Source organism: Pimephales promelas, chromosome 24 (genome assembly GCF_988280905.1).
Source record: "Pimephales promelas chromosome 24, fPimPro1.hap1.1, whole genome shotgun sequence".
In the NCBI taxonomy this organism is placed as follows: domain Eukaryota; kingdom Metazoa; phylum Chordata; class Actinopteri; order Cypriniformes; family Leuciscidae; genus Pimephales; species Pimephales promelas.
In genome coordinates, this window is record NC_142792.1 from 26,304,273 (window position 1) to 26,321,805 (window position 17,533).

At 37.8% G+C, this 17,533-nt stretch overlaps 1 protein-coding gene across 2 annotated transcripts; it reads left to right on the top strand.

The window, feature by feature from the left end:
- The first annotated feature begins 295 nt into the window (after positions 1 to 295).
- LOC120463707 (membrane-spanning 4-domains subfamily A member 4A) lies at positions 296 to 14,580 on the top strand. 2 transcript variants are annotated; one of them, XM_089126962.1, is made up of 10 exons: positions 296 to 426; positions 1,714 to 1,775; positions 7,183 to 7,385; positions 7,518 to 7,719; positions 7,837 to 7,947; positions 8,031 to 8,099; positions 11,219 to 11,362; positions 12,619 to 12,732; positions 13,880 to 13,945; positions 14,120 to 14,580. In XM_089126962.1, the coding sequence occupies exons 4-10, from the start codon at positions 7,543 to 7,545 to the stop codon at positions 14,210 to 14,212; spliced, it is 774 nt and encodes a 257-aa protein (XP_088983088.1). In that variant the 5' UTR covers positions 296 to 426; positions 1,714 to 1,775; positions 7,183 to 7,385; positions 7,518 to 7,542; the 3' UTR covers positions 14,213 to 14,580. The 2 variants fall into 2 exon arrangements, with proteins under 2 accessions (XP_088983088.1, XP_088983087.1); XM_089126961.1 differs by lacking the exon at positions 7,183 to 7,385.
- Positions 14,581 to 17,533: the final 2,953 nt, after the last annotated feature.

Consider the following 17,533-nt stretch of genomic DNA (forward strand, 5'->3'; position numbering starts at 1 on the left):
AACAGGATCCTGACACAGATATTGATGCACAAACACGAATATGTTCTATAGACTATAGTTATAGAAAGAATAAGCCAGTTTTATAAATTCCTTGATCTCCTTGGTTTAATTTTTTTTTTAATTTAATACTTATAAGCATATTTCCAGTACATGTCTCAGGCTTAATTAAGTATCATCAGACTCCTCTGCAAACTGGTTGAACCGGCTCATTGGGTTGTATTTTCGAGTCTGACATGTTACTTCGGCTGTGCGTCATCAACCCGGAAATACAGTTCGACTTTTGCGTTTGTTTAGATGACTCATTCTTTACACCCTATATCTCATTACTAAGCCTGAAAACCAGCAGAACCGGTTTTGTTAATTTCTTCTTTCATGTATGTGGTGACGTGGGAAGCATCGAGTGGATCTGAGACCGTGAGAGATCTGGCAAGTACCTTTAATCATTATATTTAAAGCAATAGTTTATGACAATCACTGGAAATGTAAAAAACAAGTTAATATTTAACTTAAAAAGCAGAATCGTCTGATTCTCAGTAGCAAATTACTATTTTATTTTTGCATTGGATGAACTGGCTGGTGAAATTATGGAATTTTAACCTCCACTAATAAAGAACCAATAATGCATCTTTTATAACACACTTTTGTTTCTTGAAGTTACAATTGGTAAGTCTAGAAAGATTATTTTTGATAAAGACCAATTAATCAGTCTTTGTTTACACAAGGGAACTTTTCCAGAATCATAACGTGACATGGCGTGCAAGCAGGGACATGTTTTTTGTGCGATAGGTTTTGTGATTTCACCGTAACAAATATACAACAAGCCCGTGTGAAGACTTTGCACGTCACAACAGAACACTGTATCGGCGCCACTGAGCGCAGCGGCACAGAGCACTTTGGTCACTTGATTTCAAAAACAACACATTTCTCATCGCCTCTTATTTAACAAACGAACGTAATGAATGCACTACCAGAGTTACCTGCAGATATTTTATTTGTTTGTATTGGTTACATCCTTGCCGCGAGATGTTTAATGGTGACATATCACACCCGCAAATTACGCCAGTGATTACGTCAGTCTGCCATTTCCTCTTTCTCTGTTCCTCCTGAGCAAATAACTGTAATTGCAGATTTCGAACAGAGATGGCGCCAAAGAGGAAAAAACTTTTGAGTAATTAATCAGTTAAAATAACATTATTTACAAATTAGCATTACCACTCATGAGGTAATGCTTCGCACCGGAGGAACCATAGTTCCTAGAACTATTGGCTGAAAGCAACCAGGAACATGTTCCAATCCATTAGTTCTCTGCTTGCTAGTTCCTAGAACAAAGTTTCAAGAAAGTCCCTACAGTATACAAACTGAGCCACAGTCATTTTTACATCACGTAACTATATAGAACACAACCACAACCCTTAGAAAAATGGATAATTAATAACTGTCACATATTTAAAAATAGGAAATTAAGCTGTTTTTAATAATCTTGAAAATTTCTCTTTTACCGTGAAAACATAACTGTCCAATTAAACATTACACAAAACTATAAATATTTTGGGCTTGACGCACTTCATACACTTTTGGAATGCTGGTTTTAACAAACTAGTAAAACTACTTGTGATCAAGTTCAGCAGCATTGCTGAGAATGAATGAGTCATTTGAAAAGACTGAATAAAGCAGATCAGAGTTTAATGTCTGACTGTCATTCTTCTCAATCAGAGCTGCTGTTCAACACATTTTCAGAGGAGGATTAACAGATAGATTAACAAATATTACTTGAGGTGAGTGTTTCATCTTTCTTTAGTTGTTTTCATGTATATGTGTCATCTTATAATGTGTCAATTCTGAGACTTTAATGCTGAGCTGAAGTAATTTAGATGATTTTATTTAAACCCAAGGACGTACACAGGGGGGTTGCTCAGGTTGCCCGGGCAACTGCCCATATGCCCTTCATGACTCATGTTGCCCTTCCAAAGGGGAATAAACAAATAAATAAATAAATCATACAATGGATGCAGAATTTCACGTAGGCCTAGATTTAAAAAAAAAATCACAAAGCCTCATTCACTTCCATTCGGGCACCGAAAGTGATAACTGTTAGAATAAAACTATTATTAAAATTTGGCTCTGTTAGGGCTCTGTAAATCTGTTAGGGTTATTCCATTTGGGCCTTTTGCACATGAGATGCTTCAGTTGTGGCTCAAAGCGAGGGGCTTTCATCCCCAAAGGCAAATAAGGGCAAGGGCATGCATCAAGAGCTTCGTACCTAAAAATCCATGTTTATGGTAAAGGTCCTTGCACACGGAGTCGGAAATTCTGGTCCTAAATTTTTGCATGGTAAAAAATAAATACGACCTCACGTCGTGTCAATTATGTTTACACACTGCTTCCGAAACTTTCATCCTTCATAAAAAAATTCAAATCAGTTGAAATTTTCTGCATTCTTCAAATCTGTAGCAGGCATTTTGAGAGGTGTTTTGACAGTTCAGAGTCACCGTACAAGTAAACACCAAAATCCAGAGCTGTTCAGGATCAATTAATCCACGTAAATTGGTGGTCTTCTTTTCAATACATGGCTCAAGTATCAATTTCAAAGCATCAAACTGAGGCACTGACATCCTCAAGTAAACATAGAATCACTTGGGATTGTCATGATTCTGCCATCATGTCGTTGATTTTTCCTAGTCTTGTGGCAGGATCATGGCAGAACCATGTTTTGTTTTTCTGTTTTCATTGTCATTGTTGAGAGTTTCATACTGTCTGCTATTGGGTTCATCCTTCATCCTCATGACAGGGATAAACCCGGGGCTCCTTGATAAGGGGGAGGAACTCTCCTTCCTCTCTATGCAATCTTTGGATCATCAGTGTGCATGGTTTCTGAGTGACGAATTTTTAGGATGATGAATACGAAAAAACGAAAGAAATTTTCGAACCGTGTGCAAAGGACCTTTTGGGTTATGCACTGTGGCTTTGTTTCCTTTCTATGTGGCTCAGACCCCGGTTCCTCACTTTGGGGCCCACTCTAGGTGCGTGTTGTCATCGCAAGATGCTAACAATAGACACTTCCCAAACTGGGGAGTGGTCTAAGGTGTCCATCCAGCCCAGGGGATCTGGTGAGGTCATCATCTTGATTTGGCACATCAACTGCCTTGAATTGATAGCTATATTTCTGGCTCTGAACTTGCGACCATAGTTGACTAATGACGCTCACGCTTGGGGAAAGTAGGTTCTGCTCTAGGTTCAGGATAAGTTCTTATCCCTTAGGGAGATTTACACCCTTGGGAGTAGATTTTGGAAATACGCAGTCTCTCGCTGTCTCCCTCTCGCTCTCCGACGTGCGCGCTATTGAAGCACTGTCTGATCTGTCTTGCACGCGCGCACTTGCTCGCTCGCTCTAGATTCCGGGAGATTTGAACTAATTTGCGATCATCTGGGAGTCGTTATCAATAAGCGGGAGACTCCCAAAACGTCTGCTGATAGCGAGTAGATTAAACACACGTGAAATGTACAAGTAAAATGTTTGGCTGCATTTCACGTGTAAAAATAAGCATTAAAGATGAACTGAACTGAAAAATATCGACGTTGAAAACGTGTTTATGACAATTAAAAGTAAATTACACTAAACATTTTTTAAAAATATATATTAATATAGCTTTTTTAAGCAACGCAAAATTGCGCTTGTTAGCGCTGGCAGTTCCGATGACGTCACTGGCATGGTAGGACCCGCGGAGCGCCATAGACAACAGCTGTAGGTCCCACATACACAGATGAAAATGAGCGCTTTTAACGGCATGGATTATGCATTTGAGCCCGTGAGGGACAGGCCGGTAGTGTCTAACTACCACCACATGGAGGACGATCAGTTTCAGGCTTCACTTGCAGTACAGGATCGTTTGGGGGAAAGTGACTGTGGGCGCGAGCGCTGTGGAGCATAGACACTGCACGGAGACGATCTGTTGCAGAGAGGTCAACATGGACATTTATTGATCGGCGAAAAATGCATCACCATGCACCGTTCATTTCGGATGCTGTTCGGTGAGAGAAACGTGTTGAAGGAGGCTATGCTGTCTCTAATGGATGTCCGAGCTGAGACGCTGGACCGCCCCATAAGTAGCAGGGTATTTTACGAATAGGTGACGGCTGGGCTAACTTGTTAGACTTTTCTCAGATTGTTTAGATTAACAGCGTACTGGCAGTTCACTCTATGGGCGAAGGTGCATTTAGGAAGGAGAAAATCCCATCCTTTACAGTGAACTATACATCAGGGATCTTTTCCCCCTCACCCGAATATCAAGGATTCGAGTAACGATTCGTGATGCATTGAACTTGTAACTTGTGTAAATAAAACATTTCGTGCATTGTCAGACGTTTCATGTACTCATTGACGAAAGTACACATCTCTAAATAGTGTGTCGCTAAAAAATCTGTTTCTTCAGCCATGTCAGCTAGCCTCAGACTGTTTACAAGCTACAGCTGTTCTGCTGGTGCGGGTAGGCAACGGAGTGGCTTACCATGCCAGTGACGTAGTCGAACGTTGAAATCCAACATGGCGGCGCCCGTGTAACAAAAACAACACTTTCAATGTACCATTTTATCCCTTTTAACAAATTCTGCCATTTTAAAAATTGTACCAATGAGAATAAATAAAATAGATCTGTTATATCACCTTTTCTCAAATTTCAGTTCAGTTCATCTTTAAGCATTTTTTTAAGTGTCACTGTTGTTGGCAATTCGTCAAACATCAATTATTTGTGGCATGTGCTTCATGGACAGTTCCTGGAAGGCCAAAGAACAACAATAGAGCGAAATTCTATGCGGCTATAATAGTAACTCAGGAATGTGTGTGTCATTTACTGCTCCAAAGCAATCTAGAATACCCAGTTTGGATTCATGGTGCGTTCATGTGCTGTGGTAATTATGGTAAATACCAAAAGCCGCCATGGAAAATGCACATGAACACCCCCTCATGTGGTATTTTCCACTGGGCAACTCATAGAATATTTTGATGCACGAGTTGCCGAGATGAGATAATCTTTGACCTTTTCAAAATGGCGGAGAGTCGTGAATGGTAAAAATAGGTATTATTCATGATCTAGAAAATATCCAGCATATTATTTACTGTTTGAGTTTTGATAAATCATATTCTTGCTGTAGCAGATGACTTAAGCAATCTAAAATAGTTAGATAGCTAAATAACAGGTCTGGATGTCCATCTTTTTAACACATTAAGACATAAAAGCACTTGAAAGCAACACACTGGTAAATACCAGTTCACAATTGGAAAATATCATATCTTCCATAGCACGTGAACGCATCATTAAACCACGTGTTACGTCCCATGGCGTAATTTTATTATGTCTGCAATGTTTTGTTGGTGTTTTTTTGCTCTCTCTCTTTTTCTCTCTCCTGGGTGCAAATGGAGACCAGCTGATACTAATTATCATGGTTTCCACTGATTGGCTCCTGCCTGGGAAAGCTTGTGGATAAAGTAGGAGAGAAAACCCCAGTCTGGAGAGGCTCTTTTTGGCTGCCAGGACTGTATTCTCCTGCCTCACATTAGCGTGTGTGCTAAGACCGATTGTATGTCGTTGTTGGTAACCTAAGTAGACTTGAACAAAGTTCAAATAATGTCCCTATTATGTTGATTTTGTGGAGTGCTGGGACAGGAGAGGAGAGTTCTTGGTTGCCTGTTGTTGCCAAACTGCTAAAATCTTCCTTGTTACTTCACTCCCTGACCCCTAGACCGGGGAGGCATGTAACACCATGTATGACCTATAAAGCAGCCTTTCCTTTTGGAATGTCAATAAAGTCTTTTGTAAGAATGTCTACAGTGGCCTCACAAACCTGATAAAGTAATACATATGTAGATCATAGTAAAGTTAATGTTATTTCCACTTAGTAAGAAGAATGTTTGTACTCTTTAATATTGTATTGTAGTTCTGCTGTCTCGAATTTCAGTTCTATTATATACTGTATATTGTAAACATTAGAAATGTACATTGCAGTACTTAGTGTTAAATAATGGTTGACTTGACATGAGTTAAATATTACAAGCTAAACTATTGTGAACGCTGTCAGTAATGGCTTTCAAGCTGCCACACTGGTGAAGCCTGTTTTAAAACTGTGGATGTTTGTTCATGTGTGTGTATCAAGAACCAGGCGAGTCTGAAGCACAACTCTCAGAGGTGATTACATGTGCCATGACTGTAAAGTAGTCCTCAAACTCATCAGTAGTTATCGCTACAGTAACAGAAATACCAACAGGATAATGAGAACATTGAAACCATGAAGCCCAATAGACAGTCTGTCTGCTGAACAGCCATAAAAGAGTGACTTATAGAGACGAGTTTTTTAAAACCAGTTGAGTGTAAATGCTTTGTTTTGAAACAATGAATGTGTTTATGTGGGTATGCAGTAACAACACAATGCCTTTTGTGGTTTTTAAACTTCTTATCTAATGAAAGGGCCAGCGTTACCACCCCTCTTAACCACCTGATCTCCACCTGCTTCCCCTTTCATTCTGGGAAACAGTATCAGCCGTTAGTCATATGACAGCTTACTTGCATCGCCTTATCTCAGAAGAGGGAACTTGGGCCTAGGCTGTGAAGCCGGTTTAGGGAGATAGCCACTATGTTTCAGTTTAGTTTGCACCAATCCTTGGATTTAGGCACCATGAAAGTAGTTTGGCTCCGATTTTAGCCGTGTTCATCGCCACAGTAACTTATACTCCAAAGCTAACCTGATCCAGGGCATATTATAAGTAATGTTCGAGGTAAGAGATCTCAAAACGAAGCTGTGAGCAAAGTGACACATGTCTGATGTAATAAAAGTCACTCCCCCTGTTTCTACTCCAAACTAAAGTACATAGCAAATGATTAGTATACCCGTTATACTTTACACAAGTACAATTTTAGTTGATCAATTATTACTATGCATTTAGTTTAAATGAATATACATTTATAAAGGTAACATAAATAAACTTTAAAAGCTTTAAAAAAATGACTAAATGTGGGCGTAAATGTTCAATTCTCTCTATACCTACATTAACTATATATACTAACTTCATAACTTTTACTTGCACAGATTTGGCAAGACTTTCTTTTAGTTGTCCTCTTTCATAAACACCTTTCTTTTTTTAAAAAAATGTTTAAATATTATTATTATCATCAATCTCGCTATATTCTGCAGAAGACAGAGGTGAATCACAGTTTCACAGCATGTGATTGGCTATTCGTCACTGATGTCACACCTAAACTCAGGATCAAAGCCCGAGTTGATAGATAGAGTTGATGATCAGCGTCAACAAAAACAACAAAGCCTGGTTGGATTGGTTTGGTTTTGTGAACTCAAAACTAATCCTTTCACCCTGAGTTTGTTCAACTACCACCATGGTACGGTTTCAGAGTTTAATTCTAGTTAATGACAATCATTTAACCAATGTTAATAACTACTAAACTAATACAAAATGTAATAAGTATATTTTATAATCATATCTAATCTTGATTTACTATAATTTTGTACAGATCAATTTCAGATTCAGAAAGAAGAATGTCTCAGCCTGTCATACCCATGACATCAACGCTTGTCTTCCAGTTTCAACCACCAACACAAATACCAGTAGCAGGAACTGGGACAAATGCTCCTGTTTATGTACAACAGCCAGCAGGAGTTTCACCTCTTCATGGAATTCAACCATTTCTGAAAGGCCAACCAAAAGCCGTTGGGGTGGGAAATTGTTCATAAACCAAAATAACAGCTGTTATAAATTTACGTTGTTTATGTACTATTGTTCCCCAAAATGTGATAATGTTTTACTTTATAATACTCTCTTGTCCTTCACAGACTGTCCAGATAATGATTGGTTTGTGGACTTTCCTATTGGGAATCGTGTCTACAGTTTATGCAAATTCCATCTTTGTCTTTAGTGGTATACCTTACTGGGGATCTCTCATCGTAAGATACACAATTATACAAAAAAGTGTTGTGTTGCATATTTCAACAGAAGCCTTGATTTTTGTCTCTCTCTCTGCTCTCAGTACATAATCGCAGGCTCACTCTGCATTGCTGCAGAAAACTATCAGAATTCACCCTCCAGTTTGTGTTTGGTATGTACACAACACTTGTTTGAGATGTATATCTCTGATTTTATTTCTGTCTATAAACATTTTTTGCCATTTTTAATGTTCTAATATATATATATATATATATATATATATATATATATACAGTCGTGACCAGAATTAATCATACCCCTGGTAAATATGATAAAAAATGGCAGTAAAAAATAAATCCGCATTGTTTATCCTTTTGATCTTTAAAAATTGGCAAAATTCTAACCTTTCGTTTAAGTAAAAGAATTGACAGTGGGGGGGGAAATCACATTATAAAATAAATGTTTTTCTCCAAAACATGTTGGCCACAATTATTCATACCCTTTTATTAAATACCTTTTTGCAATCTCCTTTTGCCAAGATAACTCCTCTGAGTTTTCAGCTATAATGCCTGATGAGTTTGGAGAACACCTGACAAGAGATCAGAGACCATTCCTCCATACAGAATCTCTCCAGATCCTTCAGATTCCCAGATCTCTTCAGTTCAGACCAGTCATTTTCTATATGGTTCAGGTCAGGGTCTGGGACAGTCATGGCAGAAGCTTCATTTTGTGCTCCCTAACACATTTTTTGTGTTGATTTTGATGTTTGTTTTGGATCGTTGTCCTGATGGAAGATCCAACCATGGCCCATTATAAGATTTCTATCAGAAGGCGTCAGGTTTGGATTTTTTATCTGTTGATATTTGATGGAATCCACAATGCCATGTGTCCCTGACCTCCTGAAGAAAAATAGGCCCCCAACATTAAAGATCCAATGGGACATTAAATTGTACACATGGGGTAATTTTTATCCTCATGTCCACCAAACCCATTTAGTATGCTTACTGCCAAAAAGCTCCTTTTTTAGTCTCATCTGACCACAGAACCCTGTTCCCTTTGAAGATCCAGTCATGTCTGACCACTGAATATGCTAGAGTTTGAGACTCAAGTAATCTCTGCAATTCTCCATCTGTGATCCTTGAAGGGCCACTCAAACTTTAATCCTCACCGTCCATTAAAGGTCCCCTGACATGAATTTTTCATTTTCTGAGGTTTTTCAACTTTAATATGAGTTCCCCTAGACTGTATTTGGTCCTCTCGTGTCTAGAATTTTCAATCGGTGTAAATCGAGCTTTGGCTATTTTTCTCTTCTCTGCATCCGTCTGCATCTCAGACGTGCTGATCTAGAATCTCCCCCTATATAACGTCATATAGGGGAAAGGTTACTCCCCTTTCTCTGCTTTTCCCGCCCAGAGAAGTTGGCCCGACGATGAGAAAACAAGCAAAGTACGAACACGCGCAGGCGCGATTTTTATTTTTTCCTAGAGAAATAGCTTTGAGATTTGAGTTTTCCTCGAGAAATATCATGGCTTGCAAACGAGCGAAGCATGGCAGTTGCTCAGTATTCGGATGTACAAATGAACACAAAAGAACTTTTTAGTTCCTTCATCCGCGCCTCTGAAGAAACAATGGGTTAATTTTATTTTCTCTGGAAATGCGCCGACTCAACTCTCAAGTTTTGTATGGTCCAAACGGGCAGAAGACAGGTCAGTTAATCTTTCTCTCAAAATCGTTGAATGCTGTTTATGCATCAGTAAGTCAAGCCAGACTATTATCAGGGGTATGTTAAATACGTTCATTTTCGGAAAATGTTGAGCTGCAAATGATGACTCCTTATGACATGCAATTCATCTAAATTTCAATGTTTCACACGAGTCCAAATACAAGCTTCAACAGACAGCGTAATGTTTTTGCCATCTGTGCAGTATGTCACACGATTTTTGCCACCAGCTGAGAGAAGCCTTTTTTCAAATTAACAATGCAGCTGCATTACATTGTACTGGATAACCTAACATAAACACACCACGTCAGTTAACCCTCTGATGGTCCTTGGTCACTTCAGACTGAATAATTTTCTGTTTTGAATTATTAAAAATCACAGCTTTCTCGGAAGGTTATGATACTTGGTGACTTTTTGGGCATTTGGTATGTGAATACAAAAAAAATTGAGGTCATGATCTGAGCATGCTTAGTGGTGGTAAAAAAAAAAATAGTCACACTCGTGGTCTTCGGTCAGAAATGACCGACCCATAGGAAATGAATGGGAAATTTACAAAAAAAACAAAAATTTTCTGCATTTTTGTTTGTACAATCTACAAATCGGGTACGATTCTTAAAAGAAGTATACCGCAGTAAAGGGGTGACACTCTACATCATCAAGAGTGCAAAAAATTACATCCACCCACGCACATACAAACACACTTTTATACACATACACACCAATAAATTCAGACTACAAAAAACACAGTAGTAGGTTTATGTAAGTGCTGCCCCTTTAACCCTCTGATGGTCCTCGGTCACTTCTGACTGAATAATTTTCTGTTTTGAATTTTTAAAAATCACAGCTTCATCGGAATGTTACGAAACTTGGTGACATTTCTGGCATTAGGTATGTGAACACAACAAAAATTGAGTTCATGATCCGAGCATGCTAAGTGGTCGTAAAAAAATTAGTCACGATTTTGATCTTTGGTCAAAAATTACCCCCATAGGAAATGAATGGGAAATTGACAAAAACACAAAAAAAATCACAATTTTTATTGTAATTTTTTTTTTCTTCAAATTTTTTTTTTTCTGAAAGCCTAGGCTCTATATTAAACAAAAATACTGCATTAATAATTCTTTTTAAAATTATATATATATTTCCATTGAAAAAATAGACCTTAAATATTGCATAAATATTAATAAATTCAATCAAATTGTCTCAAAATACTAAATTAAAAATAATAAATATTATAGAACAAAAATAAATTGCATTGGTTTTACTGGGATGGAAGAAGTTTCATTTTTAGGCCTCCGGTCACTTCTGACCTGGAAGGCCCAGGACGTGACTCATAAAGGAAGACCATCAGAGGGTTACATATTTAATGAATAGTCGAAATTATAATTTTCATCTGAGCCCTACCAAATACTCTGAGGTTTTGCAGCAGATGCCTTTGAATGTTTTCCTCTCAATTCAACGTGTCTTCATACTGTTGTTGTGTGTGGGAGAATACCTTATCATATATGTTTTAACAAGCTAAAGTTCTTGTTAATTAATTAATCCATTTTGTTTTGTTTTTCTACCTATAGGTGAAAGGTTCACTTGTAATGAACATTTTCAGTGCTATAACTGGAGGCATTTCATTTATCATAATTTCGTTGGATTTGGTTATTGGGCCATTGATGTACAGTCACTGCTACTTTTCTAATTGTTACCTTGATACAAAGTACCTGGTATGTCGCCAACTTTTATCCTCACATTTATTTTGTAATTACAATAAGATCACTGTGTGCTCAGTACTTGTCAAAAGTCAAGCTATAATCTGTTCAGTCTTTTTTTTTTTTTTTTTACAACATTTCAAAAGTAGTTTATAGATCTCTTGCTACTGATCATTTACAGTGCAAGAAGGCATTATACATTAATAATATACTCCATCCAGTTTGACCTATAAATACACTCAACTAAAGGATTATTAGGAACACCTGTTCAATTTCTCATTAATGCAATTATCTAATCCACCAATCACAGTTGCTTCAATGCATTTAGGGGTGTGATCCTGATCAAGACAATCTCCTGAACTCCAAACTGAATGTCAGAATGGGAAAGAAAGGGGATTTAAGCAATTTTGAGCGTGGCATGGTTGTTGGTGCCAGACGGATGGGCAACAGCACCACTCATCTCCACTACAAATAAGAAAAAAGAGGCTACAATTTGCAAGAGCTCACCAAAATTGGACAGTAGACTGTAAAAATGTTGCCTGGTCTGATGAGTCTGGATTTCTGTTTTTGAAGAGTCAGAATTTGGCGTAAACAGAATGAGAACATGGATCCATCATGCCTTGTTACCACTGTGCAGGCTGGTGCTGGTGGTGTAATGGTGTGGGGATGTTTTGTTGGCACACTTTAGGCCCCTTAGTGCCAATTGGGCATCGTTTAAATGCCACGGCCTACCTGAGCATTGTTTCTGACCATGTCCATCCCTTTATGGCCACCATGTACCCTTCCTCTGATGGCTACTTCCAGCAGGATAATGCACCATGTCACAAAGCTGGAATCATTTCAAATTGGTTTCTTGAACATGACAATGAGTTCACTGCACTAAAATGGCCCCCACAGTCACCAGATCTCAACCCAATAGAGCATCTTTGGGATGTGGTGGAACGGGAGCTTCGTGCCCTGGATGTGCATCCCACAAATCTCCATCAACTGCAAGATGCTATCCTATCAATATGGGCCAAACTTTCTAAAGAATGGTTTCAGCACCTTGTTGAATCAATGCCACGTAGAATTAAGGCAGTTCTGAAGGCGAAAGGGGGTCAAACACAGTATTAGTATGGTGTTCCTAATAATCCTTTAGGTGAGTGTATGTTGTATTACTATATGAACCTTAAGGTTGATAGATTATGAACTTCTGAACAGTCTGTTTGCGAATATGAGTGCTAATTATTAATTATTTTGTCATTATTATTTGTGCTAATGTTCTCTCTCAGACTCTCTTCATGGGAATCAGTGGTGTATTGTTGACGTTCACCTTCCTTCAGTTTATCATCTCCATCTACCTGTCAGCATTTGCCTGTAAAGTCGCCTGCTGCTGTTCTCCACAGGTGAGTGATGCATCAAGTCAAGGGTTTTTAATTGTTTGTCAGTTAAGCTCCTCAGATATGCATATAAAATGGAAATAGTTACATTTAACTAACTTTGAACCTTGGGTCGAGACTTGAACGTGGATCGCCTTGTTCAGAGCTGCGCTATATGACAGCATTGTCCTCAAGGATATTGCTCTGACATAACAGTTCATTTTTTATCAGTTTTTTATCATTCTAAAGTAATACAGAAAGATTACGTTTATTTGAATGCATTAGTGAGAGAGCGATTGCCTGTTTGAATTAATCCTACCTGTCTTTGCCGCATCTCTATACTAATAACGAAGCTGTGGGTTTTAGTTATTTCAAAATCAGAAAGATACTACTGTTACGCTGTTATTAATCAAAAAGTAAGTTTAACAGTAAGTTCCTGAAGTTTCTTTGTATGTGTGTGTGCGTGTTGTGATAGTAAAGAAAATCTGTGCCACGGCACGAGTCTCAACATTGTTTGCTTTAATTTCACTTTCCTTTTTGCGTGAATGGGTGGAGTATTTCACTTAACGTTAATTGTGGAAGGAAGTTGAATATAAGGAAGTGTGTTGTATCTGAAAAGATCGTCATCCGTTTGTGTGTGTGTTGAGAAGTTTGCCAGTTGGGATCGTGATGGATTATCGGGGAAAGACGGCAGCTTGCCAATCTGTTGCTTCTTGTGTTTGATTAAAACTTGTGCATACAGGAGTTGGACAATGAAACTGAAACACCTGGTTTTACAACACAATAATTTGTTAGAATGGTGAGGGCCTCATTTTGCATCCAAATACAGCACCAATTGACAGGTAGAAGTCCTTCACAGTGACCAGAGGGATTATGAGCCGTTCCTCTTCCAGAACAGTGTCCAGGTCACTATATGATGCTGGTGGACTCGCTCCTCCAAAACTCCTCAATAATATTCAGATCTGGTGACTGTGCATGTTCATCTTCATCAAACCCTTCTGTCACAAGTCTTGTTGGTGCATGATCATGCTGATACACGGTTTGAGCATCAGGTGCTCATGATCCTCCAGAAGGGTTTGGTATTCCTCGGCAGTGTCGTGTCTGCCAGTGTCATTGCATGTGTGGCGTTTCACAGTGAGAAGACTTAAAACTCTACATGTGTATTTTTCCAAAGGTGCCGTTAGTTCCACAAGTTATAACCGCACCGCCCTGTGACTTTAGGCCCAATAATTTCCAAGAGGTAAGAGAACCTTTTAACCAGACTCCCAATGTATTATTTGAGTTTTGTGTCACTCTATACGAACAGGTAAGTGTTTAAAGCTCTAAATAATAAGTGCATTAATTGTTTATTAATATCAATAAATAAGTAATCTTTACTCTAGGAAGCTGATCATATAGATTTTTTTTCTTTTAGATATCTGTGGTCAGCAACCCTGCCATGTATCAACATCCAGCAGAAAATCCTCCACAATACGAGAACCTGAACATTAAAAGTCAACCGATTTGAGTTGGGACATATTAGTTTGTTATTATGTTTTGATTGATACTGTGAAGCTGCTTTGATGCAGTCTATATTGTAAAAAGCGCTATATAAATATACTCGACTTGACTTGTGGGGTTTCCCAGTGATTTCCTGTCCATTATTTCTAAAGTTCTTTCATTAAACAGAGAACATTAAAGCAAAGAAAGAGATCACTTGATCAGATATTAATTGCGTATCACAAATGTAAACAATATCTATTAGACTAGATCATATTTTATGATTTTCTTTCTTTACTTAAGTCAATAAAGTAGCTTAATCATTATTTGAAAATGTATAGATTGTTTTGAACCACTAATTGCTTAATACAGTAAAATCTGTGAGAATAAAGTATACCGAATAAAAAAATGGCTCATTCATGTCTCTTTTTTCTTACCTTTCGCTTATGTTTAACCAGGCAAATCAATTGAAGGGAAAATGAAAATTCTGTCAATCATTTTTCCCCCTCATGTCATTCCAAAACCGTCAGTCTTTTTGTTCAGTCAACAAAAAATGAAGATCATAAAACTAGTCTATATGATTTGAGCGAATAGTAAACATTTTCTGAAGAGAAACTATCACTGTATCCGATAACAGATTGATTTATAGTGTTTTTAGACGTTGAGCAAGAACATACCACCGAGAAGCATCTAAAACCTTAATTTTCCACAAAATCGTTTGTGTAGTAACAAAGTTTTGTTTTAGTAATGTCAAAAATATCACACAGATAAATGTGTAGCAAATTAGCTCAAAAGGGAAATGTTGTAATTTATGAAGTTATAGTTATAATTAATTATTCATATTTAGATCAGTTAATATAATTGGCTTGATGTAGCTGTATTAATATAACAATCAATAATCTGTTCATCCTGCACACACTCAGTATTGATCATCTATCAAATCTCAGAGAGAATATTTGTTATGGCCACAGAGAAATAGCTGTAGCTGTGATCGCATCGTTAAAGTGATGTTGATTTACAAACAGGGACCAGAATCAACATGCATGAATGTACATAAAAGTTTTATTTCACTTAATATCAAACACATAACCAATCTAAACAAACACATATACACAATCAAGAATACATGGGAAATGGAAAGTGAATTAATCCGAAACAGAAACTAATGAAGCTAAGGAAAAGAGTAATTTAACCATCTGAGCAGAACCATAGGCTTTATACTGTATTTCAAAGCACATTGTTAACATGGGTTCACAGTTTATACTAAACCTCTGTTTAGTGTACGACACTTGCAATGCCTTAGCCGTTGAACGAGCGCCCAGGTGCAGGCTCAGGAGAACGTCTTAATTGTTAAGTAAAGCCAAGTTCACACTACATGATTTTAAGCCCGATTTATGCCCGATTTGCAAATCGTTGAGTCGCCGACAGGTCAGGGTGTAATCGCGTGCAAATCGCGGGAGATTAGCGGACGATGAACGCTTGCCAATCTGTTAGTATGAAAGAGCCAACAACGCAGCGAAAACGCTCGCAGACACCTCGCAGACGCGTCGCCGAGCCCAGAAAAATATCTAGCATGCTAGATATCCAGAGCAGTCGCACGACTCAAACTCAGTGATGTCATGAGTACAGCCAATCATAGCAACGCATGGGTTGAGGACACCAGAGGGCTATTTCACAAAACCAAGATAGCGGATTAAGCCGGGATTTTCCAGATATCCTGGCTGAATTAAGCCAGGACTCGGTTTCACGAAAGCAGTAGCACATAAGTTTCCATGGCAATTTATTCTGTGCAGCTAGCCTGCTCCAGACCAGGCTAACAGCCAGGCTTAGTCAATCGTGCCTTATATCTGTTCAGTCTGCCGTCACGCCGATCAGAAACCAATGTGTTTTGTCGGTTATTCCGTTTTGTCATCTATGTGTTCAGCGCAATTTTATCAGCCTGCATTAAAATACCTCAGATACATATTGGCATTCAGTCAAGTATAGCCTACTATTATTATTGTAACATTATGATGGTAGCCTACCATTATTAACTATAATGTTCTAAGTTTGACAGATAGGTCTTTAATAGGCTATTGTGTGTGATGAGGGAATTAGAGATATGGCTGATAAAGAAGCAAAAGTTTTGTCAATCAAGTCAGGCAATATAAGTATAGCTCTAAACACATGTTTCGTCCTTTACAATGGCATGCCCATTTTTGGATGACATCTGATGAAGCACTTATATTGAGAAGGCCTTTCAGACGTGAAAGAGTGTTTCGGGACAGGTCCGACCCATTGGCTTTTCCCGACAATTACCTGCTGCAAGAGTGTTAGGGTAGAAGTGGAGGAAAATGCCCCCCTTCAGGAAAATGTGACATTACTGTAGAACAAAACATAAATGTGACTAGAATTGCCATCCCAGTTTTGAGTGTCTTTGGCAGGAGTTTTTACCAAATATTAAAATTGCTCAACCTTCATAATTATTATTTTTTTGACTGAAAATATGGGGTGGGGTAAAATGCCCCCTTTCTTACCAACCAGTTTCCTTCATAGATCAACAGCAAAATGAACATAATTTTTAATCTCTAAAAGTAAAAGGCAAGTAATGCAACAGCATAATATATATATACCTATTAATATTTATTTCAGGAATGTACAAAACAGCCAAATTTCTAACATTTGAATATTTTGATTTCTACACGAGGCCTATAATTGATGTAGTATTTGTTCATCACTATCATCAAGAAAAAGAGAAAACCCTAAATAAATATTAAACATAAATTAGTATATTAATAGTGAAATATATTACATAAATGCATTAAAAGTCACTGTGTTTTATCATTGGGTCACCTAACCACCTTCCATCATTGCATTCACCAAGCTAGCTAATGCTCAATTTTTTCATGTTTTGTTCAAATATTTTGATTTTACCGCCTAGTTATACTGCATTAAAATGTAAAATAAAGACTTTGATGAACAGAAATATGTTACTGTAGTAATTATGATAAAGAGAAACTATGCCCCTTGGTGGGCGTTTTTCCCCACTCTACCCTACTGCTTTTGGATGGAATCTGCTACCTGTGCAGACTGTTGGGTCCCAAAATTTTATCAGACACTTACCAGTTTTTTCATACATATTTTACAATAATTCATACGAATTTGTACGAGTGTGGTCATAATATTTAGATTCCTCATAAAATGCATACGGATCGCTGTGAGATCGGATTGATCTATACACAGTTTTTACCTCAATTACATCAGAAGTAACTGTAATTAAATTACAGATAAATGAAGAGTAGTTTACATTTTCAAGGAAAAGTAATGAAATCACAGTAACTAATTACTTAGTAATTAGTTACACCCAACA

Coding starts and splice junctions, on each gene's coding strand:
- LOC120463707 (XM_089126962.1), top strand. CDS start 7,543: ATGTCTCAGCCTGTCATACCCATGACATCAACGCTTGTCTTCCAGTTT. Junction 7,948..8,030: donor CTTACTGGGGATCTCTCATC/GTAAGATACACA, acceptor CTCTGCTCTCAG/TACATAATCGCAGGCTCACT. Junction 8,100..11,218: donor CACCCTCCAGTTTGTGTTTG/GTATGTACACAA, acceptor TTCTACCTATAG/GTGAAAGGTTCACTTGTAAT.